General features: G+C 35.5%; 1 protein-coding gene across 1 annotated transcript; it reads left to right on the top strand.

Annotated features, from left to right (window-relative positions):
• Positions 1–2,816: 2,816 nt before the first annotated feature.
• LOC140144983 (uncharacterized) lies at positions 2,817–5,411 on the top strand. The gene is made up of 2 exons (XM_072166780.1): positions 2,817–4,254; positions 5,371–5,411. The coding sequence occupies exons 1-2, from the start codon at positions 2,817–2,819 to the stop codon at positions 5,409–5,411; spliced, it is 1,479 nt and encodes a 492-aa protein (XP_072022881.1).
• The last annotated feature ends 21,403 nt before the right edge of the window (positions 5,412–26,814 follow it).

The following is a 26,814-nucleotide window of genomic DNA, read 5'->3' as shown; positions in this document are numbered from 1 at the left end:
TATCTTACCAGCTTTACAAACTTATTTATGCACGCTAAAATAATGACTTCCACGGCAAATTTAATACTTTGTAGTTTCTATTATGTATTTCTTGGGAAAGAGACCCCTACGGACTCTCATCTATAGGACAGGTTATAGGTTAAAGGTCACCTTTATTAGATATACATTCAAATGACATATGATGGATATAATATAATACCTTGGGATGTAAATGGTGAGTACAATTCAGATTGCCTAGTTGGCAAACAAAGGTAAAATATGTACCAAAATCACAAAAGTGAAGCTTATGGAATACTACCTAATCTGGTGGTATTGGTGACGAGAACGGCAATTTTTTTTCCAAAATACAATTTTTAAAAATATACAAACTAAAACTCAACATTAGAAGCATGTTAATCGATTTGCTTTGTGATAGTTGAGAAGCACTGACAATCACCAAATTTGTGAGGTCATGCAACAAATCATTCCCATGTTACATTATCAACAATAAGTTAACAACGAGTATCTAAATTCATATGTTGATACTAAGTTTTCCAAATGAAGTGAATTAAAAAAGTAAAATATTCAAACACTAGTAACAGAAATTAGACCTTTATTTTCAGGAAATAAATATATTGAATGTAGCTATACCTGTTTTTACTTTTAGGAGGGATTTGGTCAAAATATTGCGTAAATAAATTATGTCACGCATTTCATTTAGTATAATTGATCATGTTCAAAGAAGTGACAACGCATGGTGTAATCAGTGTACGTGGTTTGGCAAGCTGTATATTTTTAGGGGAACAACATTTGAAGGTTGTTTTCGGCATCGTGTTAATTATAGTTAAAAGTTTATAATTCTTGTTAAACGGATATAAGAAGATTGATAACCATAATTCCCACACATCCTTTAATCTATTATTTAGTTATTTCTGTTAAGGGATAGAACCAAGTTTTAAAGACTGAACAACTGAAATAATGACATAAATGCCGGGAATAAATGTCAATTTGCCACAAAAGGTAAATGGTATTATATTGTGTTTTATTACATTCATTTGAATATCAGTGATCAGTTGATAAATAACACTTTGATGTTTTGCAAAAGTTCACTCTACAAATCATATATTTTGAAAACTTGATTTATTGTTGTTATTAAAATGAGTTATGTACGTTTTACAAAAGTGTTGTTGTTTCAGCCCTCTTTACAACATAACTCAAGAACCACAGGACCTACACAAGTATATCTATGATATTTGAATTCTTCTACACACTCGCTATGAAATTATCAAAGCAATTTTTGCCAAAGCTCACTACCATTCGCAAGATGCTGTGAACTACCAAATCGCAACAGTTTAAAGTAGTTGCTAACCTTAATTAACAATGCCCCGTAGGATACCACATACATCCAAAAGTGGTTACTATATTTTTGTTTACACCTTCTAAACGAAATATGTGTCACGTTGTAAATTTTACTGGGATTATGAAAACATTATAATGACTATGAGGTTTCTGTTTGATACTAAAATTTCAGTTTTTATGAGGAAATTTGATGGATGAGGCTGTCGATGTATTCAACACTTTACAATCGTATCACTTTTTTTTAAATAATGCGCAATTTGGCCCTTCGACTATGAAGCTGTATTATTATATTGAAATGAAATGAAATGAAATGTAATGAAATGAAATGAAGTGAAATGAAATGAAATAAAATGAAATGAACTAGAAAAACTCATGTTGTGTGACAATAAGTGCAATCTTGTGAAGTTTATAGCTGTGAGTTTTGAAATATTTTGAAATTGGACTTACTTTAAAATGTACATTAAAATACATTTTCTGATATTGTTACGGAATAAGGAAATTATTGTATCTTATTTATCCAAGGTACGAATGGAAAAATGAAAAAAATAACATCTGTAGACCTGTGTAAAATACGTCCAATACGCATTAACAACTTATATGCCTATCATAAGAATATAACTCAAACATATTCTTAAAACATTGTATATTTGACACTGTAAATATCTTCAAACGTATCTCTGCGTAATTTTTAAAACAAATAGAAAATTCGTTAATTGCGGTTGTTTCTTACCTTTTTGCAGTGTTTCCTTTTCCCTGAACCATAATAAGCTAGATCTGTAAGACTGTGTAGTATAACATGACTCTCAGAATGTTTGTTTCTTTACTGCATTCGTCTGATAATGTAATAAATGATATGCCCTTTGGTTACGCCCATACATGCTCGACGCTGTTTCATTATCATTATAGCAGGTATGCGCATGAGCAATACAATCGTCAACTGGAAATGGTGGGTCTTCAGAAGCGCACGGCGTTAGGGTAAAGCTCAGCGATGGAGTTTAAATTCAGCTTAAAGGGGCTCTTTCATAGATGCGATATGTCAGAATCAAGGGTCCTTTTTGGCTTTCTAGTTATGCAAAATAAGTGAAATAAAATTCTGATTTTATAAAGACATCCCAAATCGAAGAAAAACGTTACATCGCATGGTAAAAAGTGAAAAGAAACTGGACAAAAAGGTGTTGTTCAACGATGTTTTTAATATAAAATAATACACTGACGTTTCGTACAAAAGTACTTTATCAAAGTGATGAAAATAGAGAATGTCTGCGGAAAACGAAAATGAGAAACGCGATGTTAAAAGGTGCGTACTAGAAATGGCGCAACATGCAAATTAAAGCAGCGCGAGCGTAAGCGGTCGAGGACAAACTCTAGATATTAAATGAAATGCAAAGAAAGAGGAAGAGAGTGATGAAAATGAAGGAATAAAGTAAAAAATATTGCGTGAGTTCAAGATCTTCAGGTATGGTTACAACCTTACGATCATGATGTTCATTGTTGTGACGGATAGCGGGTTTATTACGTTCACGTTCGGATTTGAGTTCGTCAAGTTTGAATTTCTTGGTAGCACTGACTTCGTTGTACAGAGTGCGAATACAATTGTGAATAACTTTAGAGGTGGCACTTACTTCACGTTGTTCACAGAGGTCATCTTTAGTATGGACGTCAAGTCACTCTACACCTGCATCCCACATGAAGACGGACTGAAAGCCATTGAATATTTCATGGACATAGAACGCAAAGAACCATATCCACCAACTTCGACCATTCTTCGTCTGACTGAACTAGTCCTAACTCTGAACAATTTTACGTTCAACGGTAACAACTACATTCAACGCAGAGGAGTTTCCATGGGACAAAAGGTAGGCCCTGCATACGCATGCCTGTTTATGGGATACCTTGAACAGAAATTTCTCGCCTCATACCATGGACCTAAACCAGATCATCTATACAGATACATCGATGACTTCATCGGTTTTGCCACCACCTGTTCTGTGAGTGATATTACGAACTTTATTAATGCTTTCAATGAATTCCATCCTTCCATCAAACTCACACATTCCATATCTGAAGTCAGCCTGCCGTTTCTCGACATCAACCTCTCTATTGACCACTCCAACCCAAATTCCAGGATTAGCACAACGATTCATTACAAATCTACAGACTCTCACTCATACTTGTCATATGACTCAAGCCATCCTCGCAAATGCAAAGACTCGATTCCGTACTCTCAACTTCTACGTTTACGACGTATTTGCTCAGATGATGATGACTTTGTCACCAAGGCAGATGAGATGATGACATTCTTCAAACTTCGTGGATACCCTGAACATGTCATTCAAGCAGCACGGAAGAGGATCTCCAACAGCTCCAGTACTTCACACACGGAAAACGCCAACAACACCAGAATCCCGCTTGTTATAACATATCATCCCATCAACAGCTTGGTTGTCAAAACATTGCTGAGTAATTTTAAATTAGTTCAGCAATGTAGAGACACCAAGGACATCTTCAAAGACCCACCACTTGTGGCCTATCGAAGGGACAAAAACCTGTCAGATATGTTGGTTCATTCGACAGACCCTAAACCTATTTACCAACCAGGTACCACAACATGCGAAAGACGGGTCTGCAAGACATGCGCACACATTAACTTCGCCCCTAGCATTAATGGAACAACTGGATCCTTCTACATCAAAGATTCCTTCAACTGCACGTCTAAGAACATAGTATACGCAGTCACTTGTTCCAAATGCAACAAAGTATATATTGGAGAAACCAAGCGTCGCCTTGGGGACAGATTTGTAGAGCACCTGCGGTATGCTACCAAAAACAACCGTGACACGCCCATCACTCGCCACTACAACGAGATTCCCCATATTCCGTCTGATCTCAGAGTCACTGGCCTTCCCCAAACCTCAGGTTCAGATCACCAGCGTTGGTTGAAGGAACAACATACTATATACCATTACGGTACCCTTGCTGGCCCTGATAGCATCGGACTTAATGTCCAAATTTCTGCATTCAAACTTTAATTTCCTTTTGGTCACGCCCTGCCCATTTGGTAGATCTTCATTCTCTCCATTATAGCAGTTTTTTGTATTAATTTCCTGTGTTTTCTCATTTTCTTTCTTTCCTTTCTTCCTTCCTTCTTTCTTTCTCTCCTTCTTTCTTTCTTTCTTTCTTTCTTTCTTTCTTTCTTTCTTTCTTTCTTCCTCTTCTCCTTATTTCTTTCTTTCTTTCTTTCTTTCTATCTTTCTTTCTATCCTCCTTTCTTTCGTTTTTCGTTTTTCTTTCTTTCATAGGCCTACTTTCATTATTTCCTTTCCTTTTTTTAAAATTTATTTATTTCTTCTCTTTTCTTTTTCCTTCCTTTCTTTCCTGCTTTCTCTTTTCTCTTTCTTTTTCATTCTTTACTTTCTTCCTTCATTTTCATCACTCTCTCTTCCTCTTTCTTTGCATTTCATTTAATATCTAGAGTTTGTCTGCGACCGCTTACGCTCGCGCTGCTTTAATTTGCGTGTTGCGCCATTTCTAGTACGCACCTTTTAACATCGCGTTTCTCATTTTTGTTTTCCGCGCTCGCAGACATTCTCTATTTCATCACTTTGATAAAGTACTTTTGTACGAAACGTCAGTGTATTATTTTATATTAAAAAACATCGTTGAACAACACCTTTTTGTTCAGTTTCTTATCCCAAATCAAACCTTTATGATAATATCTAAAATTAAAGCTTTAATGATGATCATTATATATATATATATTTATTGGTAAAACTGATAACATGGCCCTCAATTAATACAGGGCTGACGTAAAAGGGCCCAAATATTGTCTACGCAGGTAGACAACGCCACGTAAAAAGTTGATTTATCAATGGAGAGGCTATTTGATGGGCTGCTCCGTTAAGTTAATATATTACTCCTTTTGAAGGAGCACCGAAGGACGCTTCGAAAAGGTGAGAGACGTATTTAAGCCATCACCGTAGTCAAAGGAGAAAAATCACATACACAGCCACCACCATCCAATTCACTCAACAGTTCAACAGTACATCAACGTGCTAGATGAAGATACGCAATAAATCAAATTCTTGCAAAACAGTAAGTTTGGGAGCATGAAGGAGATGAGTGAATGCAAGCGATGAATTCGGGGTTGTTGCAGTTGTTCTCATCAGTCTGTGTGGCATCATATTGATACACCAATACTTTTCAATATTGAAAAACAAAAATGCGTCCTTTTGCCTAAAAGTGTGGGCGCATGTGGGATTTTCCCAGTGACGCCACCCCCGGATTGACACCCATGAAATTCACCCAATCCCAAAGGGAAAACAAGATAATTAATTTCTTCTTCTTCGTTCCAATGTACTTTTAACACGTGCATATTCGATCATTCATTCAAGGTTCTCCTGATTGATTTTAATAAGACAAGTCAAACTCACTATATGAATTTACAAAAACACATGAGACTTCTGAAATCGTTAACGCGAAGTTTTATTATAAAACAACGTGACTTCAAATAACACTTGCAGTAAGCGTAACTATAAATACCAAATTCAACTCTCCGTTAGTGCATTTCTCTCTAAGATGAATCGTTTATAAATCGTTATTACCATACGAATATTATTGAAATGAAAGTACATATTTCAAGTTTCAAGAAAAGGTTTTTGACATTGTGGTAAGTGAAAGTCAACCGCTCAAATTTTATTTCCAAACACGTGTACATATCCTTAAAACTTTTGAAAGCAGATTTTGAAAGTTGAGAGCTAGATTTTGATTTTTGCTCTGGCATTGAAATTAATATATATATATATATTTTAAGATTCACCATATGTTCTAACTCTGGTTATCGTGGTTATATGGTATTTTAAATTGCTTCTTTACACTACATAACAACAACTTAAATAAAAACCACTGCAACTAGTCCGACACGCCGCTAGTCCGAATCTGTAGCCTGAAGCTGAAGCTGATTGACAGATAATTAGAAATCCTTAGGTCTGAAAAACATTGAGCTAGTCCGAATCTGAAAAACATTGAGCTAGTACGTCCGAATTTGAAAAACACTGCGCTAGTCCGAATTTGGGAAACACTGCGCTAGTCCGATAAACGTACTAGCACAATGTTTTCCAGATCCGGACTAACGCAGTGTTTTTCAAGTTCGGTCTATCTCAATGGTTTCCAGTTTCGGACTAGCGCAGTGGTTTTAAGATTCGGACTAGCGCAGTGTCGGACTGAAGAAGTATTTTTAGTTTCGGACTATCGCAGTGGTTTACAGTTTCGGACTAGCGCAGTGTTTTTCATTTTCGGACTAGCGGCATGTCGGACTGGCAGAGTGCATTTTAGATTCGGACAAGCGGTGTGTTGGACTGGTGCAGTGCAAATCAGATTCGGTCTAGTTTTCGTGTAAGACTAGCAGAGTGTCAGAATAGCGGCGTATCGGACTAACACCGTGTACCTCTGTAAAGCATATCAAGAGAGCGTGATGTTGCAAAGGCGCATCGATCACCAATACGTATGCCATGAAAAAAAATGTTCTCTTTTATTTCGCATAATACTCGTCATAGACTTGAAGCAGTGTTCGTGCATAGTAATTCGCCGTAGAAGTAGTGATGTAACAGGATTAATAACCATAGCAATAGGTGAAAACATCTTTTAATATATTGCCCTGCACTATAGTTAAGCTAAAATTATCACCTGTCATGTCAGTGTATGTGTGCTATCATAAATTGAATACAATACAGCTCTTTTCGAAGACACTAATCGTACAGGAGTGAGAGAAACATACATTGATGTGAAATTTCCATATAATTACCTGCAGGTCTTTATGTTATTCTTTGATAATCAGTGGAGCAATGCAGAGTTACAACGTACATCGAGTGCAGGGCAATACATTCAAAACATGTTTTCACCTACCGCTACGTTAATTAATCATGTTACATCACCACTTCGACGGCGAATAGTTAACAAAATATCTTATTGACACAGTGTTGACTTTTATATTGATAAATTGCCAAATCAGAAAGTCATCAAAATAAGATTTTTGCATTTTTTTAATGGGTATACTCTGCAACAAAAAGCGATACAAATACAAGCAAACAAGAAGGTTACAATATGCCATTTTTGCAAGGGCGTCAATCCTGGGGACAGTAGAGCTGGCCCCACCACATTTTTCAATGTTGGGACACAATATCAAATTTCCCCTCCCCTACATTTTGGCAATCTTAATCTTAAGTCACAGGCACAATGTTGTTCGGTTTTGTGCAAGCGCAACATTATAGTATATAAATAATGACTGCTATGAGATAGATATAAAGCAGCCATTGCGATTGCACAGTTTGATCGGGACGCATGTGACCGGTCAATGGTTCATTTCTATGACCGGTCAATTTTCTTTTGTTTTTCAATTGTTTCTTGTATATATTTGGCATATGTTTTGTTTTTTCACGCTGTGATCTTTTGAAATGGCGTGTAACAAAAGCTCTCATGTATGTATGTATGTAATAGTTCATTTTGATGAAATTCTCTCAAACAGAAATACACTTGAGAAAAAAATGCTGTCCCCCACTTTTCAGAATGGATTGACGCCCCTGCATTTTAGTCAATGTGAGAGGTATTTCTTTGTGCGGACATCTACAGCCACACGCAATTAAATTAGCTGCTAAATTCTTAGCAACGTTGTTTTCGTCTTTTTGTCAATTTTTGATATAAACAATTATTATTATTGATTTTGTTCATAATCGTACTTCCATAAATATCCCAGCAAACACAAAACGTTTTCGACATCATTCGCAAAAGGTTATAAAAGGTTGTCAGAAAACGTTTAAATGTCGGGTTATATAAATGGTATATTAAGAGTATAACACGTTTAAAAAAACATAAAAAACATTTTTTGATAATCTACTGCTCAGCAAACAAAAATGTTTTACAGAAAACGTTTAGATGTCGGGTTATATAAAGGGTATAAAAACGTTTTAATAACATTCCAAAAACATTCTTGAAAACTTCATACAAAACATTCTAAACAGAATGTTATTTTAGTTGAAAAAATATTTTGCGAAAAATGTTTGCCCAAAATATTTTCAATAACGTTTTAAAAACGTTTTCATGACCTTTATATAACCCGACATTTAAATGTTATTAAAAGGTTTTGAAAAAAAAACATTTTAAGAACATTTCTTTGTTTGCTGAGTTCAAATATTTTAACATAATGTTATTTAAGTATTGACACAATATTTGGCAAAAATGTTTGCAAAAATAGTTTACAATAACATTTTTTGAAAACATTTAAAAATATTGTAGTAGTGTGTTTTCATACAAAACGTTTTAAAACGTTATCATGACCTTTATATAACCCGACATTTTAATGTTATTAAAACGTGTTTACCTAAACAAAAATCCAAAATATAACTTATTTAAAACGTTTTTAAAACGTTTTTGTGTTTGCTGGGATATTATGTCAGAGTTATCAAAATCAAAGTTATTTTCCTTGATTTTGCTTCTATTTTCTTTGTCTTTTGTTCAGTTATTTGTTTTAGTGCATTGAGCGCCTTTAAAGTTTGTTCGGCTTATCCCAGTGGGCACAATTGGTTGCTACTATGTTGTGTCAACGTCAATATCTAACGTTGGACGACGGTTGCCTGGAGGATGGATATGAAAGTTTTTTTGACGCCAAAATAGAACGTTGGTGCGACGTCCACATTCAGCGTTGTGCAGACGTTAGCCAACGTCGATCCAACATTGACCCAACCCTAATAAAGATGTAGGCCTAATTTGTGACGTTGGGCTAACATAATATCGTTGATGTTGGGCCAATGTTATTAATCCATCCATTGACCAACGTTAAACCAACCATTAATCCAACGTTGATCCAACCATTGGCAAGTAACCCCAAAGAGACGAAAAATCATGAAAAAAAAAAGAAAAATATTATTTAGTAGCATATACTCTGCTTACACAGAGTCTTACACTTAATACTGTCTATATTACAACGGAAGCAAATTTCCTAGCTTAATTTTATACATAACACTTACCTTGATGTACCTGCCGGGATTCTAACCCATGACCTTTGGATTATGAGACTGATGCCCTACTGACTGAGCTAACGGGGTTTACATATTCTATGAAGTGTTTTAAGTTAATATAAGCAATATTTTGATGGCTAAACCTGCTAAAGTGCATCATTTAAAAGATATTGATCAAATTTACTGTAAATATTGATAACATTTACTAAATTTGTTGATTTTTTTTTTTTTTTAAATAAAAAATCTTACTGACGATTGAATTCCAAAATTGTATTGTTAGTATAAATATAATTATATATTCATTAGGTTTATATATTACATTATCACTAAGCATTATATTCATCACCATCATCATCATCATCATCATCATCATGAGTTGCAACATCATCATCATCCTCATCATTATTATTATTATTATTATTAGTTTATCTAGTGGGCTTTTATAGTCTTTATTTAATATTACACTTTAATGCGCCTAGTAGGCCTAAATAGAAAATTTTGGACCAACTTGACCATTCCGATAGTTTGATCGGGACGCATGTGACCGGTCAATGGTTCATTTCTATGACCGGTCAATTTTCTTTTGTTTTTCAATTGTTTCTTGTATATATTTGGCATATGTTTTGTTTTTTCACGCTGTGATCTTTTGAAATGGCGTGTAACAAAAGCTCTCATGTATGTATGTATGTAATAGTTCATTTTGATGAAATTCTCTCAAACAGAAATACACTTGAGAAAAAAATGCTGTCCCCCACTTTTCAGAATGGATTGACGCCCCTGCATTTTAGTCAATGTGAGAGGTATTTCTTTGTGCGGACATCTACAGCCACACGCAATTAAATTAGCTTCTAAATTCTTAGCAACGTTGTTTTCGTCTTTTTGTCAATTTTTGATATAAACAATTATTATTATTGATTTTGTTCATAATCGTACTTCCATAAATATCCCAGCAAACACAAAACGTTTTCGACATCATTCGCAAAAGGTTATAAAAGGTTGTCAGAAAACGTTTAAATGTCGGGTTATATAAATGGTATATTAAGAGTATAAAACATTTTCATAACTTTAAAAAACATTTTTTGATAATCTACTGCTCAGCAAACAAAAATGTTTTACAGAAAACGTTTAGATGTCGGGTTATATAAAGGGTATAAAAACGTTTTAATAACATTCCAAAAACATTCTTGAAAACTTCATACAAAACATTCTAAACAGAATGTTATTTTGGGGTTGAAAAAATATTTTGCGAAAAATGTTTGCCCAAAATATTTTCAATAACGTTTTAAAAACGTTTTCATGACCTTTATATAACCCGACATTTAAATGTTATTAAAAGGTTTTGAAAAAAAACATTTTAAGAACATTTCTGTGTTTGCTGAGTTCAAATATTTTAACATAATGTTATTTAAGTATTGACACAATATTTGGCAAAAATGTTTGCAAAAATAGTTTACAATAACATTTTTTGAAAACATTTAAAAATATTGTAGTAGTGTGTTTTCATACAAAACGTTTTAAAACGTTATCACGACCTTTATATAACCCGACATTTTAATGTTATTAAAACGTGTTTACCTAAACAAAAATCCAAAATATAACTTATTTAAAACGTTTTTAAAACGTTTTTGTGTTTGCTGGGATATTATGTCAGAGTTATCAAAATCAAAGTTATTTTCCTTGATTTTGCTTCTATTTTCTTTGTCTTTTGTTCAGTTATTTGTTTTAGTGCATTGAGCGCCTTTAAAGTTTGTTCGGCTTATGTAAGGCGGAAAAGGTAAGACTAATAACACCGTGTATTGATATAGAATGGCGTGCATTGTGATGGGCGCAGTGCGTAAGCTGGCTGTGCGTTGCGTAATGCCTGACTGGCGAACGCTTATGTGAATTTACGCGAGCGTGTGTTGGGACTTTATTGACGCGCAGTAACAAAAGCCGAATAATGTCCGCCTTATATAAGCTGATCACACTTTAATAGTATAATGAAAGACAAAGATAAAAACAATTTATCGCGTCTGACGTCATCTGTCAATCAAATTCGAGCACGGTTTGTTTACAAATGTCGTGATGATGAGTTGCTAAACGCGGATTTATAACCGGGTGTCTTATTGTTAATTTTGCACCTTTCGACATGCAAACCATCTCAAAAGTTAGGTCTTTATAGCCGGAAACTTTCTTTGGCGAAGGCACCATGTCCACAATGCCTAGAAAAGCTGCTTTTTGCCTTGTAAAAGTACGTAATTTTTCGTCATTTGCTGCTATTCCTTTTCTCCGATCAGCACCAGATAGATCGGTCTTCCTTTACGCGCTGATTAACCTGTGTAAACCAATCAAGGATCGTAATTGACGCGATAAATTGTTTTTATCACTGTCTTTAATTATAGTCACGTGCAGTTTCGGGTACTATTGATTGATTTTGATTCAGGAAGGTGGGTGCATTGATATTGGTCAATCTTGATAGCGAAAATTACAGAAATTCTTTGTCAGGTTAATAAATGCAGATTCCCTTGTTGCTCTAGCGATTGGACACGATAATGCACTTAATGTTGATGCGTCCCTGTGTACTACACATGTGGGGCTTGGTGTACATTGGTCACATCAACATCTCGACGCATGTGCATTATTGAGTCCAATGTTTCTCTCAACAAGTGATACACACAAATAAATGAAACACATGTGTACTACGCAAAAATATGCTTTCCACTCAGAATTTAAATACTAATAATATCCCAATTGTATATAGTTAGCAACGCGAGTCGCCTACGCTTTTATGTTGGAATAGTTATTCGGTGATTTCGGCTTTCAGGGTGGCCATTTTACTCTTTACTTTTTCCACACACCAGTTCGGGTACCCACACTGTTTTAGAGCACCTTTAATTATCTTTTCCTCCTCTTCCTTGTCCTGATCTTCCGTGGCAATTTTTGTCTTTCCATTCTAACAGTGTGCGAACTACACCAGGTTTTTGGTGTAGGGGATGGTGGGACTTGAAATTCAGGTACTGGTTGGTGTGTGTGGGTTTGCGATAGACTAAGAGCTTTAGGTTAAAGACCACTAATAAGCCTGGGCGATACATTGAAATACGATGATGCATACTGCATTAAAATCGCTGAAATTGATCAAGTTATATAGCCAAAAAAGTACTTTTTAGAGTTTGATGCTTCAAAATGGTACATTTTCTCGCATTATATGCCATTTTTGATGTAATAGTACCAAAATTCATACGCACGGCTTCGGTTTTTAGTAAATAGTCGCCCTATCATATTGTAACTTTCAGCTTCGAGGGCGCACTGTCATTTTAAGGTGTTTACGGTTCAGTGCGTTAAAACAAGAAAAGTCTCAGGTCAACCTATGTTGAATTTTTGATCATTTGGCATCTAAATCATATAGTTTCACCTGATATTGGTGGCATTGAACAGTGAGAGTTCTGAGTATGAGAAAATTCCACCCGAAATTAGGCATTTTCCCATTGAAACCCGTGTAATACATAATTAGTGGTATTTAACCTATAGAAACACTGAATTCTATGGATCTGATATTCGTCATGGGGACTTTTCTAGCTATTTTTTGCTTACATTTCTCAATATTTAACTGTATTTGCCCTGGCAAGAAAACATGCATGTTCTTCGACTATAAGGTATGTTTTTAGAACCCGTTGAGGTAGTAACGGGTTGAGGGGGGGACTTGTGGCATTAGTATTGGGTTTACGGCTGGTTTCTGTGATTTCAGGGCTTCTAAATTCAACAACCTTCGCTTGCCTGCGTATACATGTAGAAAGCTTAATGATGATGAAAAATCAATGTTGATGATCATATAGACATGCCACTTTGTTAATTAGACCCACATGCACATTTTGTTGGTGATTTCCTTGCCGTAAATAACGTACATAGGCCTATACGTGTAAATACAGTATAGGCCTAGGCTAGGCATTTTGCTTAAGCTTTAAGGTGCATGTAAGGCATATAGTCACGTGTAAAATAAAAACTAGTCTTTGTGTACACGTTGTCTATGGGCCTCTACAGCATCCTGTGTGGCCTCACTGTATCCTAACTCAAGCCGGAACCCTAACTTGATCTAAGAACTCTATTTTAAACCCATATCTAATCCTCGGACCTAGCCGTATCTCTATCCCTATCCATGAGCCTAGCCCTATAAAAAAAACCTATTCCTAATGCGAACCTGACCCTAATCAACAATTCTAACACTAAACAGCAAGCCTAAATCGGAACACTAACCTTAAATTAATCTTAATCTGATCTGATCGTGCTAGGGCAGGCTACAGATACGAATCTCCCGATATAGTCCTAGGTTGAAGCAAAAACATCGAAACAGTCATCATACAGGGTGTCCGAAAATCATTGATATTTTACGCGTCATGCTGTTTTCCAGATATTTTTTTGGTTAAAACATGTATTGCAAATGTCAATGATTACATTCATGGCATTTTACCCGAGATTGGAGCACCTTTGTGCTTATTTACGGATCCATCTTCGCGGCGAACAATAAGCGTATCCAAGAATGGTATCTTTCCGTCGACTTCCTCCTCGAAAGTGAATTTGATTGACTGCGTATCATCCACTTGGTTAAGATGGTCAGTAAGCGGCTTAACTGCGTCTTTGGCTACTACTTCCAGGATGTCGTCGACTTATCTTTTCCAAAGCTTGGGCTTGCATTCTATTGAGGCTGTCATGATAGCTGCTTGCTCTAAGTATTCCATGAAGATGTTGGCTGCTAATGGAGATACGGGGCTACCCATCGCCGCTCCGAAGCGCTATCTAAAAATCTTACCGCGTAACGCAATGAATGGCTACAAGGTTTCTCTTATATTTCTGTGTTGGGTCTGATGGTAACTCCTCAGACGTTTTTGTATCACTTAGCAAGTTGTTGACCTTCTCAAATCATCGCAATCAACCATCCATAAATCAGCGATAACTGATCATATTGTGGTCAATAATCATATCATCAATTGGGAGGAGGCAAAGATTGATGGTAAAGAGAGTGATAAATACACAAGATGAATAAAGGAGGCCATCACCATCAGAAAACAAGGTACCACAATGAAACGAGACGAGGGCCAGTACAATCTAAGTCATATCTTTGACGTCCTGTTGATGAAAAAGTGATCTGGCAACTCCGTTGCCAAGCAGCGATCAACAACAGCTCTACAACGATCATCACATCAACAGTAGCATTGAAAAAAAAATAGCTGGTAGCTGTCGAAACGTCAGCACGTAAGTGTGTTTTATTTGGACTAGTATATTAAGCTTAATGGGCATGGAACAAAATAGAACAGTCCAAATTATGCTCATAAAAATCAATACATTGATCAGGCTAATTTCGGGCAAAAATCTCACAAAAGCCGCGCATCTTAGGGTGGGTTGGGAGAATATAGGGGTAATCATTCAAAATGGCCGCCAAAATAGCATATTTTCATTAAAACAGCCTAAAGCAACTTGTAAAACACTTAATATCCACAGTCATCATTGAGAAATGGCTTCTGAAGTTCTAAACAATACATTTGGCTTAAAATTAGTTTGTATGCATGTTTCAAATTCAAAATGACCGCCAAAATGGCCGCCAAATAGCATACCTTCATAAAAATAGATTCAAACAGCCTTTTTTTAACGCATAATATCATAATGAGAAAGAAACATTTCGGATTACCACAAGATCATTTGTCCTCAAATTATGTCATTCACATATTTCAAATTTAAAATGGCACCAAAAATGAGGCCCTGGGCCTCAAGGCAGGTGATTAATTGTGTTTTCAACTGATTGAGTGTCCCAGGTTAAAGAAGAAATAAAACAAACAAACAAACAAACAAACAAACAAAAGGCCCAACATGAACGCCATGATGTGTTTTTTGGCACAAAAACCGGATAACAGCGACATTAATGCTCTGCGTACACGTGCTAGCCATGCGCTTCAACGGAAAAAGTTCAAGTTTTGAAATATTTTTTTCAAAATATCAAGAGCTATCTTAAGAACTACTGAACCAATACCAGGCTTGTTTGTACTCATTTTAATGCATTTTTCATGCTGATTCCAAATATGGTCATGAAAATTTACATTTCTGAAATTTTTGAATTTTGAATTTTTTTTTTTAAACATGTCGTCTGCAGTAGACACCCGCGTGAAGAGGGTTAAAGGGCATTATAAACATTAAAGATTCAAAATATTCAATAGAAAATGGCTTTGAGGGTTAAAGCAGCATTTAGACTTTTTATTGTACGTAAAATATTGTATGTAGCATATCTACGTTGTTTTATTTATTGCCATTCTATTTCCAGTAATGTTTAAGTTCTAACGAATGTTTGATGACGTAAAATCGATAATATATTTCTGCCAGATATTATAAGTAACATAATTATCGATTTTTCGTCATCAAACATTCGTTAGAACTTAAACATTACTGAAAATAGAATGGCAATAGATTAAATAACGTAGATATGTTACATACAATATTGTACGTCTAATACTCGGAGTCTGTTGAGCGCTTTACAGCAGAAACATTAACTAATAAGTGGGAGATTACGTCATTTAAACGACATTGGTCTACCACAAGAACTTGGCTCATTGGTGTCAATCAGTACTTTCCTTACCATGAATGAAAACTCTTTTCAATTTTTGTAATATTTGATTATGATTTTATTTAACTATTGATTTTACAATGCCCCAGAAATCAAAAAGTTACATTTCGATAACAATAAATAGAGTATTGTTTGACAGAAATTACTAGTACCAATGTGCCATTACTTTATACGCCATTAAGATGCTTTTTATTTACGCAAGTCCAACCACGATAAAACGTGTTAACTGATATTTTTGGCCAACATGATTCTTGTACGTTTTCTGAATTATAAGCAACGTGTTACATAACAAAGAGCACAATATCAGCATGTCAAAAGAAGTTGACTGCATCATTTACCTCAGAAAACAAGTTAACCGACAAGACCTATGGTGCTTTACACACTTAAAAGTTAATTGATAATTTTGGACAATAACTAAACGCTAAAACTAATCCAAAAGAGCAATACAACTGCTCAGTGCCAAAAGTGGGTACGTGCAATAGCTGCCCTGTGAAGATTTTGCAATTTACGCTCCGTTTATTGTACTCATCTACACATGACAGATACACATGGAAGCTATTGCACTTACCCACTTCGGGCATTGAGCAATCTTAATATTGCAGTTAACTTTTATTTTGTCATGGTGGAGAAAACAGATGTTACCTAAAATATTGATTTTATAGTATTTTCGAAACAAATTAATGTTTACACGACACATCCCAGCAAACATAAAAACATTAATAAAACTTTTAAACAGGTTATATTTTGGGTTTTGGTTTTTATAAAAAAGGTTTTAATAACACAAAATGTCGGGTTATATAAAGGTTAAGAAAACGTTTTAAAACGTTTTGTATGAAAACACACTACAACAATATTTTTAAAATGTTTTAGCAATGTTATTGTAAAATTGTTTGCAATAATTTGTTGCCAAATATTTTGTCAACACTTAAATAACATTATATTAGAATATTTGCAGCAGGTTATCAACAAAAGTTTTTGAATGTTATGAAACCATTTTATACCCTTTATATGCCCTTTATATAATCCGACATTTAAACGTTTTCTGGCAACCTTTTCTAACCTTTTGCGAATGATGTCCAAAACATTTTGTGTTTGCTGGGGTTCTACGATATGTCCATGATACTGTATAACAATGAGCTATTCAATTTAAAATCCACACTAACCCTGTGAAAGATTTAGCTAAAGTCTTCCACAGAGGGTGTATGAGTTTCGAATAGAATAGACAACTGGGTAACATCCATTTGAAATACTCACTCCAGTTGTGGAAGATATAGGTAAAGCCATAATACAGAAGGAGTATGGGTTTCAAAATGATTAGCTCTGACCAATTACATTTGAAAAAACATACCCCTTCTGTGGAAGATATTTCCAAAATCTTCCACAGGGGTAGTGTGGATTTTAGATGGAATAGCCCATTACAACTGTTCTTTTTGTGAATGATAATAAATATCATCTATGGTAACATTACTGTCTGCTACCAACAAAATATTCCATAGTATATCAGAAGACAATGCATACATACACAACATTTATTTATATATATAATAATGATATAATGATATTTTTATCGTGAGTATGGTTTCATTATTTGCAACTCTACTTTACTTTAAGATGAAAGCCAAATATTTTACAGTACATGTATATAAGAAAAAACAAAACATACATATACGACATTTATATATACATATCGTGAGTATAGTTCAGTTATTCGCAATTCTACTTTTCTTTAAGATGAAAGCTATATAATTTAGAGTATATCAGAAAATAATACATACATATACGACATTTATTTATATAGAATATGATATAATGATATCTTAGAATATATTGAATAATGATATAATGATATCGTTTTCGTGAGTATACATGTTGTTCAATTATTTGCAATTCTACTTTTTTTAAAGATGAAAGCCAAATATTTTATAGTATATCAGAAAACAATACATACATATAAGACATTTATTTATACATAGAATTATGGTATAATTATATTTTAGAATAATTATATTAAATAATGATACAATGATATTTTTATCGTGAGTATAGTTCAGTTATTTGCAACTCTACTTTTCTTTAAGATGAATAAGTTGAATAATGTAAAGTGATCAATTCAATTGCAAACATTATCATTGCCATCATACAGAGGTTTTGTGGTAACTGCATGCACACGGACATTATGTCATCCGAAGTGAAGTAAATAACCCACCTTTGCACAGTTGGTCTATTCTGCGCCCCCTCAAAGCGATGAAAGCAAAAAAATTTCGCGCGCTTCGTACCTATTTCAGCACAAATATACATTTAGATCAATTTAAGGCCGAAATTCAACTTGATTATAACCAAAATTAATTCGTACCGTTTATGACAATTTTCTCACGCGCACAATTGTTTCAGGTTTTTGGTGGGGATAAGGGGCGCAATTATGTATCCTTAGCCAGGGCGCCACAACCCCTAGCTACGCCACTGGACTTATTGTTTTCTGAATAGGAGAAATGTCCTTCTGATATCAAATAACTTTGATTCTTTGGAAGTCAAAATATAATACAAAGTTAATTTCATGGTTGTAGCTGCAACATCGTATATTCCTACAGATGAAGTGAATAAAGTAGAATATTTCAGATGGATATTATCACGTGAAGAGTTAGAATAAATACCACAATCATAAATTTTCAAACCACGTTTTTATTTAACTATTCATGCCAATCAGGGCAGGTCAACTTTGGATTCGATATATTTACGTCTTTTTCTTCTTGCGTGTAAGGTCCATGAAATCTATTGTAGCTAGACAGGTACTAGGTAGGTCCCTCAACAGTAAGCTGACGGTGTCTTCATCAAGCTCTTGAAGTCCAGGGGCACTATGTAGTGACTTGTTGATTGGACAGACATTGATTATGTGCGACATCGTTTGAATTTCACCGCATTCACAATTGGGCGATGACCATTCGCCAATCGTGTGTAAAAGGTGCTTGGTGCGTCCGATTCCAGTCCTAGTCCTATTTATATTAACCATGGCTTTCCTTAGAAGGTGCAAACCACTTAAGTTAGATGAGGGTGATGAATGCCTTAAGCTTGGTGGGTGAGGTTTCCCATTCTTTACTCCATCACTCTACTATCCAATAAGAATGGATGGAAGGAGGTAATGGGTACGTTTTCTGGGGTAGCTTCAGGGGATGGCAGGTTTCTAAAGAAGGGTCACTCATTATTGGATCTGGGCAGCAATGTTCTTCATCTGACATGGTGAGACACGGATAGGAGACTGTGGTCAAGCGTGACTTCATTGTACTTCGGCAGTGGGTTAAAGTGCAGTGAGTGAATGAGAGATGTGAATTAGCGGTTGGCATGGTACATCTGTTCGCAAGAAGGATAACTGAGCAGGCGGTCTTTGGCATGCTGAACTTGAGTAGCCATCGTTCGAAATAGCTGGGCGGCATGCTGAGATCCTTCTCAACGAATAACTCAATAGATTCAAAAGAGTGATGGGCCACTCCGAGGGCTGAGTGGGTGACGTACGAGTACTGCTGACATTCTCGTTTGGGCATGTCGAAAATTGATTCCAAAAGTTATGGATTCAACTACATGTACAAAGCCTGGTGGCACACTCCTCTTTCCTCTTTCTGATGCGTTCCCGTTGGATGTTTCAAGAATGAATGAACGGTATTGAATCAGCGACACTTGCACCTGACAATCTTTACATCTGAGATGGCCACGATGCATGACGGTGAATGCTCCAAACTTCTCCTTGCTTGATGCTCGATGTGATTGTAGACTCTAGCAACTTAGTCAGTAGTTGATTTGCCCCAGATTAGGTAGGAGGGTGTGATCCTTAACCAAGAATTCGCCTCCCTATGAGCTTGTATAATGTGCAAAGGCATGGACATCGGTCTGAGATATGAGATCTTCTGCAGGTTGTTTAGTCTTCAATATAGCAATCACTGTAGCAGTTTTCCATCTACCATCTAGAAGGTGTAGGTCTGGTGCTGAAGCGGGTATAGAGGAATGCAAGTATCCCGGTGTAGTTTCAGGACTTATGTTCTTAAAAAACTCGGTGTTCACTTAACCATTTCCAGGTTAGTTAATATCTACTTCAAAATTAAAATTTGACTTTTATTGCCACTTAGAACTAACTAAAGGATTAGGCTTTATCTATGTTTCTTTTGGCAAAACAATATTATATTTTATTAATTCCAAAAAATTAGCGCTCTATTTTTCTGGAATAGGGAGTAGATTACGAATTAGAAAGCAAAATAAAAGGAATATTGCATCTGCACTAGGATTTCAAACATGCTCATATATCTGTACATTCATAGAATGAACTAATGGGTACGAAGTTATTCTCCAAAAAATATTACAAATATTTTGGTAGTGAATAATTTGCAGAATTGTGTCCAATTTTACGATTTTCGCCAGATATTGTGTTGTATAAATACACAATGTCTTGCCGTTGTCAAGAGTTATAGTCATGTTATATTTGGTCGTATTGTAATAGAGATGTCCATCTTCACATTGCTGTCCTGCTTGCTATGAGTTGGATGATTACTGGGGATGTAATTGGGTACTTTGTGCATTAGATGTTTACTTTTGTAACGTGGTCTGTCGATTTCCTTGTTTACGTCGATTACCAATAAGATCCACGATAGTGTAAAGATATGGATTAATTGCTGAATTTATAGGTATAATAAACGTCACAACCCAGGCGAATACAGAAGGCGGTAGGATGACTACGTCAGCTTGCACTAAAATCCCGAGCACAATAACCGGTGACCAACAAAAGAAGTCTGTCAGAACTATAGCTGCGACTTTAGCGTTCATACGGATTTGTTCTTTGACATCTTTGTTAATTCCGACGCGTTTCGATGACTTGTAAACTGCTCTTACAATTTCCACATAGCACAGTAGTATGATAACGTAGCAGATTCCGTTAAGACCTAAGAAAACTGCAGATGCATAATACAAGCCGTTAACACGACCGAGCGATTGAGAAGTGACAACGGGTGTTAAATGATTTGAATTAAAATCAAGTTCATAAATCAATTTCTTAGTGAACAATTCAATTTTAGCAAGAGGAAGGCCAATGCACACGTGAGAGATATCATAAAATTTATAATTTACTCCATCATGAGCAATTAAAACAGAGGGGATAATCGCTAATGCGAGAGATACCAGCCAAATTAATACAATTATAACAGCGGATGATTTCATTCTCAGCTTGTGAAGAGAATATGGAAACCGAATGTTCATGAATCTGTCAATACTTATCAACGTAACAAAGAACACAGAAGCTTCGCTTGATAGTATCGACATTGCCCCAGCAATTCGACAGGTATAGCCGGATCTCCAGTTTTCTGATTGCATTGGAAAACGTTCACCAAAGTATATATCAGCCGATGCAATAATAAGCATATATATGCCCATGAGTAAATCAGAAATTGCCAAATTGTTTAGCAACAGGCTTTGAACTTTTATCTTTTCCTTTTGATTTTCATACGACTCAACACAAACAAGTTACCACCCACAGCATTCAAACCAATAAGCCACATCATGGCCAGCAATACTCTATCTGACAATAATCTATCGCATGTCAGATATGGGGATCGCACATCTAGAGCCGTACAAGAAATATTACTTGGTACATAACAATCACAAATTTCTGTTTGGCTTACGACTATTTCTGCCTGCTTTGGGACGCCGGTAAATGTACGTTTATCTAACATGGACAATCTATTTTCTGTTATACTAAGAGTGGCAAGATGTTGCAAGTGTTTGATATTAGGAATGCGTGTTAACTTATTTGCAGACAATTCTAGTAAAACGAGGTTAATATTATCTTTAAACATGTTAAAGGCTAAGGCATGAATCTGATTGTTGCTCATAGACAAATATTGTAAATTCTTCAATCCCTGAAATAGTGTATGATTTAATTTGTCCAAATAGTTCCAGCTCAAATCAAGAAGTGTTATATTACCCATTTTCCAAAATAAGTCATAACTTATATCTGCTAACATGTTACCTCGCACATTTAATTCCTGTAAATAATGTAGTGTATGAATTAAACGCTTTGGCAGATGCAGCAACATGTTAAAACTCAGGGATAGATCGGTCAGCTTACTGGTGTAATTCGATAAAATTGCATCCAATGAAGATGAAGTAATCTGATTACTCGAAAGTGTCAACAATTGCAGGTTTTCTATACTGCTAAACAAAGTAGGATGTAATGAAGTTAGCTGGTTGTAATCCAGGTACAGATACTTCAGCTTACTGTTTTTTTCCAAAAAATTCGCATCTAATGAAGTAAGCTGATTGGAACCCAGTATGAGCGATATTAGTTCTCTGTTTTGGTTCAACAGATTCCCGTTCAGTGAAGTTATCTTGTTGTAATCAAGGTCCATATATTGAAGGTTTGCCAAACTATTGAAATGCCATTTTCCACGATTACCAAGTTATTGCTGCGAAGCCATAAGCGACGGAGACTGGCTAAATCATCAAACACGTGGGCATCAAGCGTACTTATATGATTATCATTTAGGATCAGTCTTTCGAGGTATTGCAAACCTGTAAACGCTCTGGGATGTATTCTAGATATCCTGTTCCATCCCATTTGAAGTACTTCTAAGCGTTTCAAATTGATAAAAGCATTCTCAGTTATCTCTGTTATGGTCCCATGCGATTCGAGATCCAATGCAATAACATCATTTGGATAGACTATCAGAGATAGATGGCTTGACCGGATAGCGTCATCATGGCACCTGAAATCAACATATCCTTTCCCAAGTATGGCGTCGCAATCAGATGGAAACTGCTCAAATGACAAAAAGCGACCTTCTCTTCCCCAGCAGAACCATTCGCAATTATAGAAATAGCTTGAAATAGTATGGTTGAATTGAGTCGTTGGACAATGATATATTCCACTTATATCAGAAACCGTTTGCGTTTGATTATCATCAGCATCATCTTGGCATATGGGCAGAGACTGGTTTATTGCTACATCGCCGATGAGGATACTGTTATTACCTTGGAGGAATAGCTGGAGCACGGTGTGGGAAAATGCAATGAAGCAAGGCTTGTCTGCTGCAATGACAACATATCTACTTTGACAATTCGGAAGGTCGCCTTCTTTTTCTATGTACAAGAATGTGTCAGGAGACATCGGTCGAGATATTTGTACCATAGTTCCTGATCCTAGAGACGATATTAATTGGATACCACAAGCATTACCAGCTGCATTCCCGGTTAGAGTGATTAAGCTATTCTCACCATTGCCATCAATTGTGACATTGCAGTAGTCTGAGCTGTTTTGAGTACTTGTAGTAGAATTCCAAAAAGGAATAATGTCTAGCTCTGCGCTACTATACAATATCAGGTTACGGGAGAGAAGTGAAAATACTAAAACGATACTGGCAACTTTAAGGAAACTGTGACTGCGGTCCATATTGGGCAGTTCTTTTAGTGCTGAAGAATGTACGGTTTTTATATTATTACAATTATAAACATAATATAGACAATAATCGATTGATATCTTAACTATGCATCAATTTACAACATTATAGATAAACATCAAGTGTTTATAATACTTATTTACTTCAAAATGTCAACAACGTGCATGGTTGATTTATGTATGTGCGCTCATCTTTGGCCCAATGATAAATGTCAACTTATTATAATCAAAGTTTAAAACAGTAACATGTCTTGTTTGGTAATGTGAACAATAATGGCAATTAACAAGAATCTTTATCTGTACAATTATTTGAACTGCAATGGCTGCAAAGTGTTATTCATAGTGTATTTGCTTACAAAGTTTGTTTGCGATTCTTTCCTTGTAGCAGTGTATAAGAAAATTGTATCTGTCACTTTGAGCCAAATGGTCTGCTTGCTAATGAAGAGTTAATAACCTACATTCAACATAACAGAACAAAGTTTACCCGCCTTGATACAGTTAATTATAACTCTATTTGTGTACAAGCATGCTTGATTTAAAGAATATGTTACTGACAGATGATGATGCTGTAGACCATAGTGACTTCACATCCAATATATATAGATACAAGCCCATGCCAACAGATGAGGTTGTTTGCGAGACAATCTTTACGTTCAAAAGCCACAGATGAGATCTGCCGAAAAATACAGAGAGGTTCATCAAATTAGTGAACAGCGTGACACAGTGGTTCTTTGACTCTAACCTGTTTAATGCAAGAGGTATAATGCGATTACTAATGGAGGCGGAAAGCATGCAAAATTATCCGCTCCCGCCATCATTAGGAAACGAATTTGGAGAAAACCTTCTGTTAATAAAATACTATGCTGAGCCACCAGCCTGGGTGGTTCACGCTCCAGTAATTTCAGATGATTGAGCTCAGTAATACATCAAAGAATGTCTTCCAATTCATGAAAACAAATAGACAATCAGCTTATCGGATTAAAAGCTTAGAGGGAAGGTCTTGCTGCTCAGCGAGTGTTTGTAATTATCAGAAGGTTTTCTCCAAATTCATTCTCTAATGATTACTGAATTTAAATATTGGACTAGATGCTTCGAGTCATAACGACAGTTTCGGATCAATTTAACGCCTGGCCGTTTTATGCACTGGGTATGATATCATCGAAGAACAATGTCCCAGTGCACAAGTGTTAGATAAATATAAAAAGTCTAAGATAAATTATTTAAAGTTGCGAATCGATATAGCTCACTGAATTGTTTATGAATTATTGAAAAAAAATAATTAAAAGGGCTCGGATAGCAACGTGTGCACAGTATCTAGGGCATGGGAGTACATCAGAGATATCAAATTGCATTCTAAATACAAATGAAGGATTAATGGATATCGACACACCACTTTTTACTCGAGAAGGAACCAAACATTTTTAATTTTATAAGTACCTAAAACAAAAATAAAAATAATAATATTTCGAATTTTAATCATTGTTAGAGGTTGTGGTGTTGATGGAAAACATATGTAATGTGCTCACGACAAGGCACTGTAATCGGATTAACTACCATAGCAATAAACACAGCAATAATATGAGTGGGTTTTGAATGTCAAATGTCCATTAGAAAAAGTCAGTTTTCTGTAAAATAACGAGACTCGAAATTGGGTCTAAATTTCGAGTCTTGATTATAACTCTCTCGATGACGCGATATTATAAACTTGAAACTCGAAATTTGACACTCGATACTCGAAACTTGAAATATGAGGCTCAAAACTCGAAATATGAGAATCGAAATTCGAAATATAAGACTCGAAACCTGAAAAATATAACTCGAACTCGAAATATGAGACTCGAAACTCGAAATATAAGACTCGAAACTCGAAAAATGTAACTCGAAACTCGAAATATGAGACTCGAAACTCGAAATATGAGACTCGAAACTCGAAATATGAGACTCGAAACTCGAAATGTGAGACTCGAAACTCGAAATATGAGACTCGAAACTCGAAATATGTAACTCGAGACTCGAAATATGAGACTCGAAACTCGAGACTCGAAACCCGAGACTCGAAAATTTGACTCGAGACTGAAACTCGAAGATAAGCAACACACAAGAAAGAAGTCCCCTCTCAAAATTTCGTCATAACATTATATGGTTTCCTTTTGTACCAATAAAACTAATTTTGAAATAATTATATGACTGTTTACTAAGTGTTGTGTGGCAATGAAAGATGTCCATGACTTCAGAACTGAATGAGCCCAAATTGAAGACAAAAACCTGCCCTTTTCTAAAGTCGTAAAGTAGTTCGGGTTCATTTTGATTATATGTTGCACTTTTTACCAATATTGATACTTCATTTCATCCTATCCCCAACGAAAATAGTCAATTAATTTCTTCTTCTGCTTCTTCTTCATTCCATTATACTTTTAACATTAATTGCGCATTTGAGTATTCATTTACGATCAGCGTTTTCCGGAGTTGATTTTAATAAGGCAAGTCAAAGTCAATACTATATAGATTTACAAGAAACGTGAAATTTCTGAAATCGTTAACACAAAGTTTTATTATAAAGCAATATTACTTCAAATAACACCTGCACAAAGCGTAACTAATACAGAATTCAACTCGCATCTGATGCATTTCTCGCTTAAATTAAATCGCTAAATTTACATAATTGATACAAGTCTTTTCTTGTTCAACCGATCAAGATATATTTTCTTTAGGGGCTGTGCAATAATGAAGAGGCCCCCCCCCCGGGGGTAAAATTTCCAAATGGCCCGCCAAAAATTCTTTGCCCCCCCCCCCTTGAACATGCCAAATTTTAGGGATCAAAAATTGCAAACCTTAAATGGTCTAGATGTATGTTGCGAGCGCAAATTTGCATATTTAAGCGTTTTCCTAAGCCTTTTTAGAGCGTTTTATTAAGGCGCCACATGAATGCGTGCCAAAAATCGCTTGCCCCCATCTCGGCTTGCCAAAAATTGCCTCCCCCCCTTTTGGCTCGCCAAAATGTCTCGCCCCCCCCCCCAATTTTATCCTCCCCCGGGCACATAATTATTGCACAGCCCTTTATTTATATAATATTATCAAACTTCAAATAACATTGTAATTTAATTTAAAAAATACTTTCCAATTCATCTCCTCGGAATGTGATTTTAATCGCAAAATTACCATATTTCAGCACCCCAAAATTAAATTAATTGACACGCCATTTTTATTGTCTGTAGGTAAGATTAGAGGTCAAAGGGCAATTATGACGTTGATAGCTAAATGATAAAAGATTTAGAAAGACTTTATATTGTAAATGACCAGCGATAAGGCCATTCTAATACGGGAAGAAGATAAAAGAAAAGGAGGAAGACGTAGAAGAAATAAACGACGAGGGAAATAGATGGATTTTCATTTTGCATTAAAATTTCAAAATATAAACAACATTTAATTAAGTTGTTAATGTTAAGTAATGT

Source organism: Amphiura filiformis, chromosome 2, assembly GCF_039555335.1.
Source record: "Amphiura filiformis chromosome 2, Afil_fr2py, whole genome shotgun sequence".
In the NCBI taxonomy this organism is placed as follows: Eukaryota; Metazoa; Echinodermata; class Ophiuroidea; order Amphilepidida; family Amphiuridae; genus Amphiura; species Amphiura filiformis.
Note: the sequence above shows the minus strand (reverse complement) of the source record. Positions and strands in the feature narration are given on the sequence as shown.